The sequence below is a fragment of the Gossypium hirsutum genome, chromosome D11 (genome assembly GCF_007990345.1).
Source record: "Gossypium hirsutum isolate 1008001.06 chromosome D11, Gossypium_hirsutum_v2.1, whole genome shotgun sequence".
In the NCBI taxonomy this organism is placed as follows: Eukaryota; Viridiplantae; Streptophyta; class Magnoliopsida; order Malvales; family Malvaceae; genus Gossypium; species Gossypium hirsutum.
In genome coordinates this window covers 18824285-18843357 of record NC_053447.1, presented here as the reverse complement: position 1 = coordinate 18843357, position 19073 = coordinate 18824285, and the positions used below count along the sequence as shown (strand labels likewise).

The 19073-nt window shown below is 36.0% G+C and overlaps 2 protein-coding genes across 4 annotated transcripts; both read left to right on the top strand.

Moving 5' to 3' along the window:
- The first annotated feature begins 3688 nt into the window (after positions 1–3688).
- LOC107916689 (LEAF RUST 10 DISEASE-RESISTANCE LOCUS RECEPTOR-LIKE PROTEIN KINASE-like 2.4) lies at positions 3689–11004 on the top strand. Of its 2 annotated transcripts, none has more exons than XM_041106374.1 (6): positions 3689–3915; positions 5742–6225; positions 6315–6701; positions 6913–7637; positions 9310–9351; positions 9874–11004. In XM_041106374.1, the coding sequence occupies exons 1-6, from the start codon at positions 3822–3824 to the stop codon at positions 10929–10931; spliced, it is 2790 nt and encodes a 929-aa protein (XP_040962308.1). In that variant the 5' UTR covers positions 3689–3821; the 3' UTR covers positions 10932–11004. The 2 variants fall into 2 exon arrangements, with proteins under 2 accessions (XP_040962308.1, XP_016701516.2); XM_016846027.2 differs by having other exon boundaries at positions 5739–6225.
- A 1813-nt stretch (positions 11005–12817) lies between these two features.
- On the top strand, positions 12818–13840 carry LOC121223807 (PR5-like receptor kinase). Of its 2 annotated transcripts, none has more exons than XR_005921207.1 (2): positions 12818–13115; positions 13439–13840. XR_005921207.1 is itself a non-coding variant. In XM_041106376.1 (2 exons), exons 1-2 carry the CDS (start codon positions 13007–13009, stop codon positions 13764–13766), a joined length of 375 nt encoding a protein of 124 aa, XP_040962310.1. In that variant the 5' UTR covers positions 12818–13006; the 3' UTR covers positions 13767–13822. The 2 variants fall into 2 exon arrangements, 1 of the variants encoding a protein (XP_040962310.1); XM_041106376.1 differs by having other exon boundaries at positions 13501–13822.
- The last annotated feature ends 5233 nt before the right edge of the window (positions 13841–19073 follow it).

Below are 19073 nucleotides of genomic sequence, written 5' to 3'. Positions count from 1 at the left end.
CCGTGTATTACTCATCATCCAACTCACAAAGGAAGAACTGAAAAAACTAGCACTACAAGTTACTACGCACTAATCTTGACCAAATCGATTTAGCAATCAGAAAATCTCGAAGAACATGTAACGTACTTTCCTCATGATGTCCACAAAGGCTATAAGAAGAACCGGTCGACAGGCCTTTCCTTACCCGTTCCATATTTGTCAGGAGGCTATTGCGTGAAGCTAACCACAAAAAATTCCGAACTCTTTGTGGCACCCGTACTTCCAAATTACTTCCCATTTAGCATCCTTATCATTCCAATCTGCGTTGGCCAGAAGAGAATAAGTACAGATAAAGAGAACAAGCCATTTTCAGAACTTGACCAAGCAAACCTGTCCTCTTCCGCCATAGGATTTGGTGGAGGAATAGCAGCAACGTGCAACATGGTCGAGGCTTCCAACAAATGCTGGAATTTATGCCAACTCCAATTTCCATTAATATCAACCATATCGGAAACACAAACTTCATGATTTGGAGGGTTGGATTGAGTAAGATTTACAAGAGGCCCAAGAGCCGGAATTCAATTGTCTCTCCAAAAACGATTTCTCCTTCCATTTCCCACTCTCCAACAAATATTCGTTTTTAACACATCCCAAATTTTTGCCTACAATTTCTCCATACAAACGAACATTTTTGTTCTACAAATATGTTCTGGGTACCAAACATCAACCTTAGACTTGCCTTGATGATCAGAACCCAAAATGCTTCAGGATTATTAAGAAGGTTAAAGCCTATTTTAAGAAGAAAAGACTCATTCTTATAAGCAAATCTTCAAAGACCGAGACCACCCGACGAGATTGACTGACAACAATCCCTCCAATTCACAAGATGCGGTTTTCGCCTTTCATCTTAAGAATCCCAAAAAAGTCCTCGGATCAATTTCTCCAAAATGTCGCAGAGTTCTTTAGGGATCAGAGTTGTCTACATGCAATAATTGGGAATAGCAAAAATGATCGAATTAACCAAAGTAATACGACCAGCCATCGAAAGGAGCTTTGAGTTCCATCCGCTAAGCCGTTCTCGGATTTTATCAAGAAGGAACTGAAAGGTACTCTTCATGACTCTTTAATGAAAGAGGGGCATCCCCAAATACTTTCCTAAAGCATCGACCCTTTGAAAACCCAAACTTTGGCTAATCGACCATGCCACATACCTTTGACATTCCCCGAAAAATAAATCTGATTCTTTCTAGCACTAACTTTTTGGCCCGAATAAGCTGAAAATTCGGACAAAATCTCACCAATTAAATTAGCTTGCTCCTCATCTGCTTTGCAAAACAAAATAAGATATCAGCGAAAAAAAGGTGAGATACTGGTGGAACATCGTTTGACAATCAAATAGGCTTCCACTTACTCAACAGAACAACTGAGATAATCTTTTGCCCAAGCTGCTCCATACCTTTACAAACAAATGCGGAGAAAGTGGATTACTCTGACGAATTCCCCGAATCGATTTAAAGCTTTCAACAATAGAACCATTCCAGAGAATTTGCATAATCGTAGAAACACAGTTAATAGTAACACGGACAAAATGATGAGGAATTCGAGCATCAATGAGGGACTCTTACAAGAAGTCTCACTTAATCTGGCCGCATGCCTTCTTAAAGTCCACCTTAATTGCCATCCAACCCACAAAACCTTTATAAATTTTCATAGAATGAAAAATCCTCCTAGGCGATCAAGATATTATCATTTATCGATCTACCTGAAACCACTTTACATCATTATTCTTGATGCTCACTAAATCATATGTAAGTTCAGGTTCAAAGAAAACTTATCAATCACATAACCTAACAGAAATATACTAAAAACACTTTAAGAAATTAACAATGATAGATGAAGGATGAAGACGAAGCTTTTCTGATTAGTGAATCTTGAATCATATAATGATAGATGAAGTTTAGTATTTACTGCTTTTTTTTTTATTAATCATATATATAGTTATTTGTTTTTTAATTCAATTCAATTTTTTTTATTTAGTTTTTCCCGTAATGTTATATTATTAGTGTGGATTTGATGGTTTGAAAAAAAAAATTATGTGTCAAATTTTAATTAGTTGAGTTAACAATTCACTAATAGTGTTAACACTTTATTTCTTAATAAAATGATAATTTAGATACTACATCATGAGACATTTTTATAAAATTACCATGTGCCATGACAAAACATATTTTGATGGTTGAGGTATATTAGACTTTTTAAACTACAAATATAACTTTCATCATTTTATAAAAGTATGTGGACAAGAAAAAGATGAGAATGAATGTATATTTGATCCATCTGTCTCCCACTTAAGTATGTTTTTATCTTTAATAATCAATCAATGGTTATAATTCACCCAAGCTTAAGTGAGTGGAAGTGGATTGTAGATAAAAGGTTAATCCACTATCAAGTTTTTAATTATTCTCAAGTCCTATAGGTGAATTGCATATTAAATGCCAAAAATTTTACCTTTAATCCAATCACTCTAGTTTTGTCATCTAACAAATTTTCCCTGTACTGTCTACAAACAAATCATTTATAATTCTATTCCCTAGTCAACTCATGAACTTCTCAATTTAGTACTCGGACTGTCTTGGTTTAAGAAAATTTAGCTCCAATCGAGTGGATTAAGTTGCTACTAAAACGTACGTAGTCTCCCAATATTTTCGGTTCCTTCTTTCATGTGTTCCTTTACAAATCTAAACTGGTATATATTGTTGCATGGGCTGCTGATTGGACCCAAAATTTGTTACATTGCCTTTCCCTGGTAAAGAAACCTTCTCCACAAGGTTCCAAGCTGGAAAATTCTTCAAAATTTCGTCCTCATCTTCTCATGTAGCTTGGCTCTCATTTGCACTATTCCATTGCACCAGCAGTTGAGCTACTGCCTGATTTTCTTGTAACTTGACCCTGAAATCTAGTGCTGCCAACGCCAGCCTCGTTAATTTTTGTCTCCTTTCAAATGGGATAGTGAAATCGATTCATGCATCATAGTGGGCCCGAGCACTAATACCTCATCTTTTATGTTTGATCTCAACCCAGATAAGAAGCATTGAGTTAGGAAAGGTTCAGAGAGACTCATTGTATGGAGTACCATTTCTTCAAACCGTGCTTGGTACTCTTTGACAATTAACGTCTACATTATTTTAGTTAATTGGCATTCAAGCGACTCAATTTCCGTCCAAACAAATTAGCATCCACTAAATTACTCCACTCGACTATTTGTCTCCTTTGCATTCATCAGAACCACTTCTTCGCCGGTACGTCCATTCCAAACGACGTGATCGTAACTTACTGGTGGTCCTCAATAGGATTGAGGTGATGACGTGGAGTATAAATAAATGGTTATATATATAAAAAAGATGTACTGTTTAATATCGAATAGTTATCTCAAAATAAATGGTTCTTTTTTCAAAAGAAATATGAGGTAGAAATAATAAATAAATAAATTAGAGTTGAATATAATTAGATTTAAGATTCATGTTTAGAATAACAAATTTAGCATGTAAATTTAATTCCAAAGCCGATTCATATGTAAATTACAAAATTAGATTACATGGTAGTACGTTGGGGCTCGGCCACTATTTACTTACGTCGCTGTATACAACATTTTTCATTGGAAATTCAAAGATGAGACAATGCCTTACTGCTGTTCGAAGCTAAAAGTCTTAAAAGGTAGAGTGTATGGTCAAAGTCTTCGTTTTGATAATTTCCTCGAAATTCATTTGAGTTGAGCTCAGACAATAATCAATCCTTTCTCTTTATTCATCATTTGACTTGTTCTCTGAAAATCTAAAAACAAAATGACTTCATCATCATCTGAACTTGCTCTTCTTTTGCTTTCCTTATCATTCATGATGCTTGGTGTTGCTGCTTCACAAAGTAATAATACCAGAGGTATGTCTGCATGTACTTTCCATTTTAGAGCTTTTCTTTCTGGGTAATGGTAATAAGATGAAGATAATGGTTGCATGCATCTGCCAGTTTAATAATTTGGGTGCTTAACACAGTTTAATAAGATGAAGATAATGTCCTTTCCTGTTTCAAGGCCTCTCTCAGTTTACCTATTCACCGTCTGCTTGGACCCTTTGGATGTCTTGTCCCTGTTCAGATACCCCTTTTCCACGCCATTAGCTGCGGGAGGTTACTCTGGAAGTTTTGGCCTGCATTATGATTTCTGACTTGAAATTTCTCTGTTTTTCCCTCGTTTTCCATATTCCTCGTAGAACCATTGCCAATCATCCCTATCATTCTTTCCATCCTCAATCCACTCTTTGATCCAATTACCAACGCTTCAAGTTAATCTTTTGAGTTTTGACCCATTAACGTGAAAAAAATTGAAGCTTGCATCAATGGAAAAAGAACAGTTTTCAGATTTTAGAACTTACGTAGATCTTTTGAACTGATAAATATAAAAAAAAAATTTAAAAAGAAAGAGAAACAGTCTAGATTTTTAAAGAACCCAAATTGCTAAACCAGAATGTAATTAAAAAAAATCAAAATCCAGACATGCAAATTTCCCTTCAAGTTTTCTTAGAAGCCAAACATAACCCAGAAAAGGAATCCCATCTTTTTGAAAAGAAAAGAAAAACTATTCAAGATCTAAACTTTTCCTTCCTTATCCTTTATCCTCTCCACCTTTCTCATCACCCAACTACACACACAAGCCAAGTTAAGCTTCTTCTTAAGAAAAGCCTGATAACCTTCTACATCTGCAGGAATATTGTTGGTGTTGTTGTTATTATTTTCTAAACACCCATTCTTCAGCTCCTCCTTAGCTTCCTCCTCTTCGTTATTTTCACCTTTCATATTAAATTCTTCTCTAAGGAACTGCTGAAAAGCCCACTCTGAAGCATTTCGGTTCATTTCAGAACCGAGGTTTTTATTTCTATTTTCGTCGCCACCACCGGCAGCGGAAGTGACGGCGGATGAAGATCAGTAGTGATCGGGGATTTCTTCAACGGGGAAAACTCTATCCATTGTGATAGGTTGGGTCGTTTGGGGGGATTTCTTCAACCGACCTTAATAAATTAGATTATTTGTATTGTTAACAAATTTCAATTTCAGCTTGTTTCTCGAGAAAACAAAATGTCCATTTCCATTTTGGGTTTTTTCTTTTGTTCTCATTTCGTTGAATTCGCTGATTTGAAATGGGTACCTGTTGAACTTCAATGGGATTTTTGAAAATTTTTAACTTCGAGAAAACTAAAAAACATACCGATGAAGAACCTAATAGGGCAGGTTCAGAGGCACCCATTGATGCAAGCTTCAATTTTCTTTCACGCTGAATCTTAAAAGATTAACTTAAAATTTTGTAATTTTTAAAAGAATTAAAAGAATATTATAACAGTGACAAAATTAATAAAAAAATTAAAGGAGTAATTTCGCCGCAATCAGCATTAGTTTTCTGTGTTATTTAGTCAAATCTATTCTGAAAATCTAACCACAAAATTATTTTAATGGACAGAATGATGAAATAAAATAATCATATTTGTCCACAGATCAGATTGGATAGATTCGGGAGCTGGAACCTTTTCTTCATTTTAATTTCTAATTCAGCCGGAAAGTCTAATTCATGAAATTACAAAATTTATACATTAAATGGATATATACCCTCTAGTAATTGCTCAATCCAAAACTGAAAACCCACACCAAGTTTCAATGGATACGAAAAAGTTGTAGGCTCTTTGACGCTAAGTAGTCTAGCAATATTCTTGCAGCAGAAGTGTGCGGAAGACAAGCAGGAGGTGCTCTATGTCCAAATGGACTGTGTTGCAGTCAATTTGGGATGTGTGGCAGCACGTCTGACTACTGCGGATCTGGCTGCCAGAGCCAGTGTAGTGGCAATGATATTGGCAGCATTATCACTCAACACCTCTTTAATAATATGCTTAAATATCTAAATGATTCACGTTGTCCTGGCAATGGTTTCTACACTTATAGTGCTTTCATTACCGCTGCTCGATCTTTTAACGGATTTGGCACAACCGGAGATCTTACAACCAGAAAGAGGGAACTCGCAGCTTTCTTAGCTCAAACCTCTCATGAAACAACAGGAGGATGGCCAAGTGCACCAGATGGCCCATATGCATGGGGATATTGCTTTATAAGGGAACAAAACAACAACCAAGCATATTGTCTTCCTGGTGTCTGGCCGTGTCCTCGTGGAAGATTGTATTATGGACGAGGACCCTTCCAATTGGCTTAGTAAGTTTCTCAGTCGCTCGACTAATGAAGTACTAGTTCATGATGTTGTTGACTGACTCAACACAACTTTCACAATTTAATTTCCTCAGCAACTTCAACTATGGGCCAGCTGGAAGAGACATTGGAGTAGACCTAATAAATAATCCAGACCTCGTAGCCACCAACCCGACTATATCCTTCAAGACGGCCATTTGGTTTTGGATGACCCCGCAAGGAAACAAACCATCAAGCCATAACGTACTTGTCGGGCAATGGACACCGTCTGCTGCAGAAAGGGATGCAGGTTGGCTCCCTGGCTATGGAATCATCACTAACATAATCAATGGTGAGCTAGAGTGCGGTCATGGTCCTGATGACAGAGTGGCAGATAGGATTGGTTTCTATCGGAGGTACTGTGACATATTAGGTGTAAGCTACGGGAGCAACTTGGATTGCTATAACCAAAGGCCTCATACAAGCGGACGATCCCAACGTAGGTAATAAATGCATGTCAATTTCAACATAAAGTCCTATACGAACCGACGATCTCAAGGTAGTGGTGATTGTTGATGTCACCATGATAGGTGACATTAGCAATCAACCCTTATATCTCTTCTCTGAAAATTTTTGAAAAAGAAATTGGATTCTATTTCTTTCTGCCTCTTCTTCTGTTTTGCTTAATCTTGCGTTTCTTGTTTCACCACCCAGTCCTAGTCAACTGTACGAGAAGTGTCGTGATGCAGTGTTCACATGTGGGAATATCTCCATTGGATATCCTTTCTCCGGAGGTGATCGAGAACCAGAATGCGGACATCCTAATTTGGAGCTTCGCTGTGATTTTACTAATACTACTAAGATTGAAATTGTTGGTATTAAGTATAAGGTGTTGGACATTCATCAGGAAAGTCGGATTCTAAGGATTGCGAGGGAGAACTTCATCAACAATGGCTCTTGTCGTCCTCAAATTCCAATTCAAGATTCGATCCTGAATTCTGAGCCGTTTGTTCCCGGTTCTCGGAATACCAATCTTACTCTGTTATATGATTGCCAATCTTCATCGAGTCTTGGAATCTTCCCTTGCAATTCTTCAAATTACAACAATGTTTCCATAACTACAGATAATATCCGTGGAGATGGATGTTCAGCTAATGTTAGAGTTCCTGTTCTTCAATCTTCCTGGGAAAGATTTCGAAATAAAACCTTGGATTTGGAAGAGGCACTGGAAACAGGATTCGAGGTGCTATGGGAGGAGGATATGGAAGCCTGCGGGAAGTGCAATGCTTCGGGTGGAAGCTGTGGTTTTAACGATTCAAACAATCAAACAGTCTGCTACTGCCCATCAGGATTTGAGAGTTCATCGCATACTAACAAATGCCATCGATCCCATCTCCCACCATCTCCAGCATATACCAAAAACAACAATAATACCAAAGGTATGTATGTACTTTCCATTTATGCAATTAAACAATTTTGGTTATCTAATATGAAATATTACATAATTTTTATATTATTTTAATTTTTACAAAATTAAATGAATTACTTATTATAAAATCTTATAAAAATTAATTATTATATATAATAGTCGAAATGTTATAAAATCTCAAAAATACAAAAACTTTTAATTAAAAGAATATATAATAAACAATTAAACATATAATTTGAAACTAAATAATAATAGCACATACAATGTGTACGAAATTACAATGAAAAATTATATTAAATAGTAGGTAAAACAAAATTTAAACACGTAAATATATAAAATTAACAATATTAAATTTAATATAACTATTTATTAATTATTATATTGGTGTTATTAATGTTGAGTTGATGCCAAGTGACACGAACTTAATAAGAGATTTAAATAGTAGTATATATATATTAAAAATAGTTGTAAAATAAAAAATATAGATATTTTAGTAAACTTTTTTGGACGGGATAAAACTTGCTCTCAAACCTGCCCTTATTAGGTGAGGGTGAAACTTGATGGAATCGAGTTATTTTACCATGTAAAATTATTGACTAATCAATTATTCAATCAGTGTATACTAATATAAAAAATTAATTGAGTTAATTAATAATTTTACAATAATAATAAATAATGGTTGAAAGCATTGAAGTAATTGTTTTTTCAATAGGGTTTTTTAGAAGAGTGGAACCAATAAGAGTTTATTAATAGTATTATTATTTGGTATATTTATGGTGATTTTTTTAACTACACAAACGAAATTAAGAAATTGTCTTTTGTCCTTAATTAGTATTTAAAAAAATTTAAAACTAGATGAGCTGTACATGGCGGGTTTTTTATCCTACTTGTAAAATTAAAAAACTTCTTCACCAATGGGTACACAAGGGATGAAGACGAGAGGGAATAAGAAGGAGATCAAGTGGTGCAATGGAGATTGATTCACCTATAAAGGTCAAGAGCTGGAACAAGAACAATGGGACAAGTTGAACAAATAGATGAATATAGAGAATAACCTTAGGATGCTAAAAGGTCGATCTTTTATTCGTCGTTTCAGAGAGTATTTATAGGAAAGGTCCCCTTGTTCGCAGGTATGATGTGTCAGAATATAGATATGATCCCATTAAATGCATAATAGACATATATCATGAGACTCTATCGATATAAGATAGTTAAGCCTAAATAGACTTCTTATTAGAATAGTATTCACATTTAAGTTTGTGTAAGTGACTCTTTAAGGTAGAATGGGTGATCACATTCAGAAATAATGGATGAGAGGTTTGTCGAAATGTTATATTAAAGAAAGCCAACGTGGAGTCAACGATGCCTTTAGTGCTGACATGTGTCTGATCGACAGAGGGATATGACATTATTATTATTATTATTATTATTATTATTAAAAGCTTCTTCCTATTTCAACTATGTCAACCCATTGGAGTACCAGATGATTTGGTTTTATTATAATTTGACAAATTCAACATGGCATTTATTTATTTTCTGTTTTTCATATTCTTTCTTTCTTAAAGAAAAAGGTAGTAATATTAATTTGGTGTGAATGTTTTAACCCAAAAAATAAAATTGTTGAAATTATTTGAATGATTGAAATTGTAAGTAACCAATGTGTGGTATATTGTATTGAATAGGTGGGTCCAAATCCAAGTTGAAGCTGGCTCCAATTTTAACGGGTATGAAACATTTTTTTGTGGTTTGAATTAATTATATACCTTCTACTATAATGTCTTATTGGGTAATAATATGTGGTTTTATTGCTACTATAATTAATTTTTTAAAGCTGGAATCAAAATCAACATGTCTAATCCGAAGTAATATTTTCACGTACTCACTATTAATTAAGATATACTACAATTAAACTTTTAGGATTAACTAGGTTTTAATTAATATAACTTAATTGGTTTTAAACAAATATAATCAGGGCAAATCCAGCAATTCATTATTGAGTGCCAAAATAAAAGTTTAAAAGAGACTTAAATTAAATATCTCACAAATAAAACGGGTTAAAATAAATATTTTACCTTTTAGCTAAGGCGGGAATGTCAAAGCCACCGCATGCTTTTCTTTTAAATTAACAATGATACTTTATGTGTTATAGCCAACAGAAGTTTAAGGGTTTCCCTCAAGATTTTTCTTTAATTTTAGTCATTACGTTCTTTTACTTAATTAAATATTACATATGTGTTAATAAACAGGATTAACAGTTGCTGGAATTGTATTGGTTTTTCCCGTTTGCTTCATTGTCCTAAGGTTCAAAGGAAAATCATTATCGAATTATCTCCAAGGAAAGATAAACGACGATGCTAGGATTGAGGCATTCATCACAAAGTTTGGTCTTTTTGCTCCAAAGCGATACTCTTACGAAGAAATCAAGAAAATGACAAATAAATTCAATGATAAATTAGGCCAAGGAGGTTTTGGAAGTGTATATAAAGGAAAACTACCTGATGGTCATCTTGTGGCAGTTAAATTCTTAAGTGAAATGAAGGGAAATGGAGAGGATTTTATGAATGAAGTAGCTAGCATTAGCAGAACTTCCCATGTTAATATAGTGACTTTACTTGGTTTTTGCTTTGAAAGATCGAAAAGAGCTTTGATCTATGAATTCATGCCCAAAGGATCATTGGACAAGTTCATTTATGGACAAGGATCGGATAATCAAAGCCGTCAATTGGAATGGGTAACTTTGTATGACATTGCACTCGGCATCGCTAGAGGACTCGAGTACTTGCATCAAGGTTGTAACACAAGGATCTTGCACTTTGACATAAAGCCTCACAATATCCTTTTGGATGAGAATTTTTGTCCCAAGATCTCCGATTTTGGCTTGTCGAAATTATGTGAAGGAAAGAAGAGTATTGTATCAATGACAGGTGCTAGAGGAACTGCGGGATATATTGCTCCAGAAGTGTTTTTTCGAAATCTAGGAGGAGTTTCTAATAAATCCGATGTCTATAGTTATGGAATGATGGTGCTTGAAATGGTCGGAGGTAGAAAAAATGTTAATGTTGAAGCGTCCCGAACTAGTGAAATATATTTTCCGTCATGGATTTATAAGCATCTCGATCAGTCTTCAAACTTGAATATTAATGAAGAAGTAACAGAAGAGGAAGCAGAAATAACAAGGAAATTGATTGCAGTGAGCCTTTGGTGCATTCAAACCAATCCATTAGATCGACCATCAATGACTAGAGTATTAGAAATGTTGCAAGGAAGCATTCAATCATTGGAACTTCCCCCACGACCTACTTAAACATTTTTGTGGAAATTGTTCATTAAACACGTGTCTATTTTTTTAAATCTATTAAACATGTAGTGTTCGTGAATTTAAGAGAGTTATAAATATGAAAAAATGCAAATAAGGGCATGCAGAATATATGAGGATCTATTTGATGATTTCTAATAGAATCAATAATTGATTAAACAAACAATCGTTCGAAAGGTAACATAAAATTTGATAGGCTTTTTTACAATACTTTTTAATACTACCTGCCAAATTGGAAAATTAACAAATGCTTATGGCTTGGTGTTTATTCACGTGGACAATATGTATGATTTTGTTGAAGGCGAAAATATCGGTGAAAATGAGATTGAAAATATTAGGAGAAGTTTTCGAAATGTTGTCTTTAGGAATGCCAACCAAGTTTCTCAATAATGGAAAGTTTTGTCTCTCAGGAGTGGGTTTTGTCTCCCGCTATGCAGAGAGCCATTTACCGTTCACAGAGGCAAAAGTCCAACCATATGTGGACGTACGACCACCCATCAAAATACGATGTGAGTGTCTCACCCTTCATGAGATTCGAACCCTTGAACTATTGTCGTTGTCTCCGAAAATGACATTTCGAAAACTTCTCTTAAAGTCCCTCCTCAACAATAACGATAGTATTAGAATCAAATAATTTGGGTTTTGATAAGAAAAATCAAACAAATTGTTACCATCCATGATTTGACTATATATTCAGTATAAAATGACATCAATAGTGGCATTCGTAGGGTGTACTTCAACCAAGTTTGACTCCAAATTTAAAGTTTAATCTTTACAAGTTAAAATTTTGGTTCAATCTCTCAACTCTGATTTAAGATAATGATTTTTTATCTAAAGAAGAAAATGAGCTTGATTGTCATGTAAATTATTCGTGCTTAACCTCGAATTGAAAATTTTCAATAATAATAAGTGAAAGTTTGATTATACTACTAAGTTTTCTGGTACAAATCAAGAGGGGTTAATGCCTTGAAAAGTTAATAAATTATAAACGCCTTCTATCCTATTTCAGTATGCCCGGACATTTTTTGTTACCTCCAAAAAACCTACAAAAAGAAATATTATGATTTTTTTAGTATAATAAGGATAGAACAAAGAGTGAGATGTCTGGCCTGAATTTTATTGGCAATTTTGTAGCTTCAAATGGACAGAAACTGAGAGGCTCTATGGTCTTGAATGATGGCAGCTCCGCCAGTCATGCTATTTCACCCGCAGTGGACAATGCAAAAAGAGAAAGTCCAGTTGGAGAGGGGACTTTCAATGAGATCCGATATTTGAATTCTTGATTGAGGATTCTACAAATTGTTGAAAGGGAAGGCGTTTATTGTAGAATTATGGAAATTTTAAATGTGACCTACTCGATAGTTTAAGTTATTTAAATTTGAACTCAATTCGAGAATGATTAAATTGAATTTAATTTTTTTTCTTTGAGATGGACAAAGAAAACTGCGAGCAGCTATCTCTTAATGGCATTTGATTCATGTTTTAATTAGATCTTTGGTTGTTTAGTTATACGGTTTTTGATTCTCCTATTAAAATTTTTATATTTTTTTATATATATTTAAAACTAATTAAAAAATTATAAAAATCATACATTTTGAAAATAAATTTGAATTCACCATTAAATTTTATTAAATAATTTTATAATTAAAGAAATATATTAAAATTTTTATATTTTTATACTTTAAATTTTAAATAACAAACGATATTTTTAATTAATACATAAAAAAAATAAGGCCAAACTGGATCGGCCCAAAATACAAAATAATTTATCCAAAATCCAACAGAAACAGAAACTAAAAACATGAGCCATGTCCATCTATGCAACAATTTCAACAATTTCCCTTGGAAGTTTAGTCGATAAAAGAAGAGAAATTTCCTTTGGACAGTTACGTCTTAAAGGCCGACTGCCGACTTTATAGTCAAACCCTTTTGTTTTGACAATTTCCTCGTAATTCATTTGAGCTGAGCTGAGCTGAGATAAAAATCAATGGTTTCTTTTTATCATCATTTGACTGGTTATCCTACTATCTCTTCTCTGAATTTTTTCTAAAAACAAATTGAAAATGAAATCATCAGCACCAGCATCAGCATCATCAGATCTTGCTCTTCTTTTGCTTTCCTTATCATTCATGATGCTTGGGGTTGCTGTTTCACAAAGGAATAATACCAGAGGTATGTATGCATGTACTTTCCATTTTAGAACTATTCTTTTTGGGTAATGGTAATAAGATGAAGATTAGTGTTGCGTGCATCTGCCAGTTTAATAACTTCCTCTTGGGTTGGGTGGTTAACACAAGTATGTTCTGTTTCAAGGCCTCTCTCAGTTTAACTTATAAACTCTCCTGTTTGAAACTCGGCTTGGATCCTTTGCTTGTCTTGTCCCTGTTCATATACCTCTTTTTGTGTGTGTGTATATATGTTTTGTGTAGATTTAAATTCATTTTCCTGTGCACAGATGCTCGTCTATCGATGTTTACTATTGTAAATAATTGCAGCTATACAGTTTGGCCAGGGATGATAACATTGGCCGGAGGCTCACAGAGTTTTCCTACTACAGGTTTCAGTCTTAATCCCGGCGAATCAACATCTATTTCTATTCCAAGATCTTGGACAGGTCGGATATGGGGTCGAACTCTTTGCACTCAAGACTCTTCTGGCAATTTCTCTTGCCTCACCGGCGACTGCGGCACATCTAGACCAGAGTGTTCTGGTAGTAGTTCCATCCAGGCCACCCTTGCAGAGTTTGGATTCAATGATCTGGGAGATTTCTATGATGTTAGTGTTGTTCCAATAGGGTCGGAAGCGTGTAAATTATTGTACTAAAAAATCACACAAAGTTCAATTCCCAGGGAAGAGAGGTGGATCACATGGATCTCTTAAATACCAAGTCTTTCCTTAGACAGAATATCCCTTCTATAGTAATTTAATAGCACAATTAAATACTACTATTATACCCTCAAATATTGAAAGAAAAAATAGGACAAGAAAGAACACAAGAGATTTAACGAGGTTCGGTAAATTATACCTACGTCCTCGGGCACTAACACCAGATGATAACTTTACTATCTCCAAAATATTACAAACAAATAGAATTCCTTAAGAATTCTCAAATGGGAGAAGAGAGAAAACTAAGAGAGAAAGATTGGTTGGGGATGGTTGAAATGAGAAATGGTTAGGCCTATTTATAGTTGAAGTTCAGGGACTAACTTGCAAATGGCCTAAAAATTAGGGACCAAAATTGCAATTATCCCTTTCAACTTTAAACAACTTGCCAACTATTTTTTTTTCTTTCGGTGCCAATTGCACCTCTCACCATTTTTGACTTTTCAACCCCTTTTTAATTTAACTTATCAACAATCTCCACCTTGAAGATTTGATTAGGATAATCACATCTTCACACACTTCCTTCAACTCCCCAAATTCGATAAAGCTATCTTTTGTAGTGCCTCCAAATGCGCTCTCGAGCGCCATACACCTAAAGGTGCTCAAATTCTCAGGATGTTAATCAAGTTCAAACAATGATTAAACTTGATTGTTGTTACCACCTTGGTCATCATATCTGCGGGATTATCTGTTGTCGGAATCTTCTCAAGTAGAATTTTTCCTTTTTCAAAGACTTCCCGCACAAAGTGATATCTTACGTCGATATGCTTGGTTCTTGAATGATAGACTTGATTTTTCGCTAAATGAATAGCACTCTGACTGTCACAATATAGACTAATGTGACTTTGAACAACTCCCAAGTCTTTCAATAATCCATTAAGCCAAATAGCCTCCTTAACAGCTTCTGTAACTGCCATGCCTCTGTAGTAGACACAGCTACTGTAGACTGTAAGGTAGACTTCCAACTCACTGGGGCTTTCGCAAGAGTAAACAGATACCCCGTAGTTGAACGACGTTTATCTAAATCACCAGCAAAGTCAGAATCAACATATCCAACTACAAACTGACCAAGTGCTTCATCTTGTTCAAAAATTAAACCAACATCTACGGTTTTTCGAAGATACCGTAGAATCCATTTCACAGCTTGCCAATATCCTTTTCCAGGATCATGCATATACCTGCTCACAACTCCAACAGCTTGTGAAATGTCAGGCCTCGTACACACCATCGCATACATCAAACTCCCAACTGCATTAGCATATGGGACTTTCGCCATATATTCTCTTTCTTCTTCAGTTTTCGGAGATAATTGAGCACTAAGTTTCAAATGAGAAGCAAGTGGGGTACTTACATGTTTTGTGTTTTCATTTACACCAAAACATTGTAATACTTTTTTCAGATATTGCTTCTGATTCAAACAAAGCTTGCCTCTCTGTCTATCTCTACTTATCTCCATGCCGAGAATCTTCTTGGCCTCACCTAGATCTTTCATCTCGAACTCTTGATTCAACTGAGCCTTCAGCTTATCTATCTCATTTTGGCTCTTCGAAGCGATTAACATATCATCAACATACAAGAGTAGATAAATGAAAGATTCGTCATGCAGCTTCTGCAAATACACACAATTGTCATATTTGCTTCTTGTGTACTTCTGCCTTCTCATAAAGCTATCAAATCGCTTGTACCACTGCCTCGGGGATTGCTTCAATACATATAGCGATTTGTTAAGCTTACAAACCCAATTTCTACCACCAGCATCTGTGTATCCTTCTGGCTGAGTCATATAGATCTCATCTTCTAACTCACCATGCAAGAAAGCCGTCTTAACATCAAGTTGAGCTAGCTCCAAATTCAACTGTGCTACCAAGGCCAACAAAATTCTAATGGAGGAATGCTTCACAACAGGGGAAAATACATCATTGTAGTCAATTCCCTCCTTCTGAGCGTAGCCTTTAGCTACCAATCTTGCCTTGTAGCGAATATCCTTCTTGCTAGGAGATCCATCTTTCTTTGCGAATACCCACTTGCATCCGATTGCCCTTTTATCTTTCGGTAATTGCGCCAACTCCCAAGTATTGTTCTTCCGGAGAGACTGCATTTCTTCATCCAAGGCGCTTTTTCATTTATCACTTTCTAAGCTTTGCATTGCTTCTTGATAAGTGATAGGAATATCATCAACAACGGGAAGGGCGTAGGCCACCATATCAGTAAATCGAGCAGGTTTACGAATTTCTCTCCGTGGCCTTGCAACTGCAACTGGAACTGGTTCTGGTGTACTTAGTGGTTCTTGGGTCAGAACCTCTTCAACCTCTAATTCCTCCATTGTGGCTGGAGAATTAGACTTATTAACTGGGCAAATCCTCATCTGCTCAAACTCTACCTGTTTTGGAGTACACTCCACCTGCTGTGGAGTATTGCTCGTCTGAATATTTTTATCTGCTACCTTTTTCAATGTGGCAGATTCATCAAAGGTAACATCTCTGCTACAGATCATTTTCTTTGTGCTTAAGCACCAAAGACGAAATCACTTCACTCCAGAAGTGATTCCCATAAAGAGAGCTTTCTTTGCCCTCGGATCTAACTTTGACTCCTTCACATGGTAATATGCAGTGGTTCCAAACACATGTAAGGAATCATAATCTGTAGCCGGTTTTCCAGACCATACCTCCATAGGAGTTTTTTTTCTAATGCAGATGATGGCAAACGATTAACAAGATGGCCAGCGTATGTCACAGCCTCAGCCCAAAATTGCTTGCCCAACCCAGCATTGGACAACATACATCGAACTTTCTCCAGCAATGTTCGATTCATACGCTCTGCCAATCCATTCTGCTGTGGTGTATCCCTAACTGTGAAGTGTCGAACAATACCATACTCTTGGCACACATCGAAGAACGGATCACTTTTATATTCCCCTCCATTGTCCGTCCTAAGCCGCTTGATTTTCTTGCCAGTCTGGTTTTCGATCATAGTTTTCCATTTAAGAAAAACTCCAAGCACTTCATCTTTAGTTTTCATGGTATACACCCAAACTCTTCTGGAAAAGTCATCAACAAAAGTAACAAAGTAGTGTTTTCCTCCCAACGAAGGTGTTTTGGAAGGCCCCCACACATCTGAGTGAATATATTCCAAAATACCTTTTGTATTATGGATAGCAGTGCCGAATTTCACTCTCTTTTGCTTTCCCAGAACACAGTGCTCACAAAATTTTAATTTGCAAGCCTTTGCACCTTTCAACAATCCTTGCTTTGCCAGAATTTGCAAGGATTTTTCGCTGGCATGTCCCAACTTCATATGCCACAACTGCATTGAGTCCAAGTCTTTGTTACCGGAAGCTGCAGCGACTGCTCCAATAACTGTACTACCTTGGTAGTAATACAAGTTATTTTTCCTGATGCCCTTCAATATCACAAGTGCGCCAGATGTCACTTTCAAAATCCCATCTCTCATAGTAACAACTGAACCATTGGATTCCAAGGCTCCCAATGAGATGAGATTTTTCTTCAAACTGGGCACATACCGAACATCAGTCAGAACTCTGGTTGATCCATCTTGATTCTTTAATTGGATTGAACCTATCCCAACAGTTTTACAGGCATTGTCATTGCCCATATAAACAACTCCTCCATTTAGTTCTACTAAATCAGAGAACCACTCCCGGTTAGGGGACATATGATAGGTACAACCCGAATCCAATATCCACTCATCTGAGTGGAACGACGATGATGATGCAACTAGTGATAGTTCAGAGTCACTGGTATCATGCTTTGCAACACAAGCATCTACAGCAGCTTTTCCCTTACTCTTCAGCTTTGGACAATTTTTCTTCCAGTGGCCTTTCTCATGACAAAAGGCACATTCATCTTTCCCAAGTCTGGACTTTGACTTTGATCTCCCCTTTTGAGTTTTCTTCCGAGTGTATGAACGACCTCTGACTACTAAAGCTTCTGTATCTCTGATTGAGTTTTTCTGTTTGTTCTTCTTTCTCTGTTCATAACTGTATAAGGCCGCACAGACTTCGCTCAGAGATATATCACTCCTGCCATGAAGTAGAGTAGTTTCTAGGAACTCAAACTCCTCAGGAAGTGACCCCAACAGCATCAAAGCCAAATCTTCATCTTTGAATGTCTCATCCATATTCAGCAAATCAGTGACTAACTGATTAAATTTGGTGATGTGATCATTCATTGTGGTACTTGGGACGTATGTGAAGCGAAACAGTCTTTTCTTCAAGTGGAGCTTATTTTGACTGTTTTTCTTCAAAAAATTTTCTTCAAGTGCCACCCACAACTTATTTGCAGAAGTCTCCTTTGAAAAAGCATACCTCTGCTCTCGAGAAAGGCACGATCGAATTGTGCCACATGCCAACCGATTGATCGCCTTCCAATCTTTCTCCTGTACATCATCTGGTTTCTCTTCATCAATGGCAATGTCTAGACCCTGCTGAAAAAGGGCATCTAGAACCTCACTTTGCCACATACCAAAATGGCCCGTGCCATCAAAGATCTCCACGGCCAATCTTGCATTTGCAATTATCGGTCTTGTCCACATGGACGATGTTGAAGCTCCTACACCGACCGTTTTCTCCATAATCTTTCAATTACCTAAGGAAATCTTTTCTGATGTGGAAGATCAGTTTAAACTGCAACCACAGAGCATACTACGATTAACCTTCGGCTCTTGATACCACTTGTTGTTCCAATAGGGTCGGAAGAGTGTAAATTATTGTACTAAAAAATCACACAAAGTTCAATTCCCAGGGAAGAGAGGTGGATCACATGGATCTCTTAAATACCAAGTCTTTCCTTAGACAGAATATCCCTTCTATAGTAATTTAATAGCACAATTAAATACTACTATTATACCCTCAAATATTGAAAGAAAAAATAGGACAAGAAAGAACACAAGAGATTTAACGAGGTTCGGTAAATTATACCTACGTCCTCGGGCACTAACACCAGATGATAACTTTACTATCTCCAAAATATTACAAACAAATAGAATTCCTTAAGAATTCTCAAATGGGAGAAGAGAGAAAACTAAGAGAGAAAGATTGGTTGGGGATGGTTGAAATGAGAAATGGTTAGGCCTATTTATAGTTGAAGTTCAGGGACTAACTTGCAAATGGCCTAAAAAATTAGGGACCAAAATTGCAATTATCCCTTTCAACTTTAAACAACTTGCCAACTATTTTTTTTTCTTTCGGTGCCAATTGCACCTCCCACCATTTTTGACTTTTCAACCCCT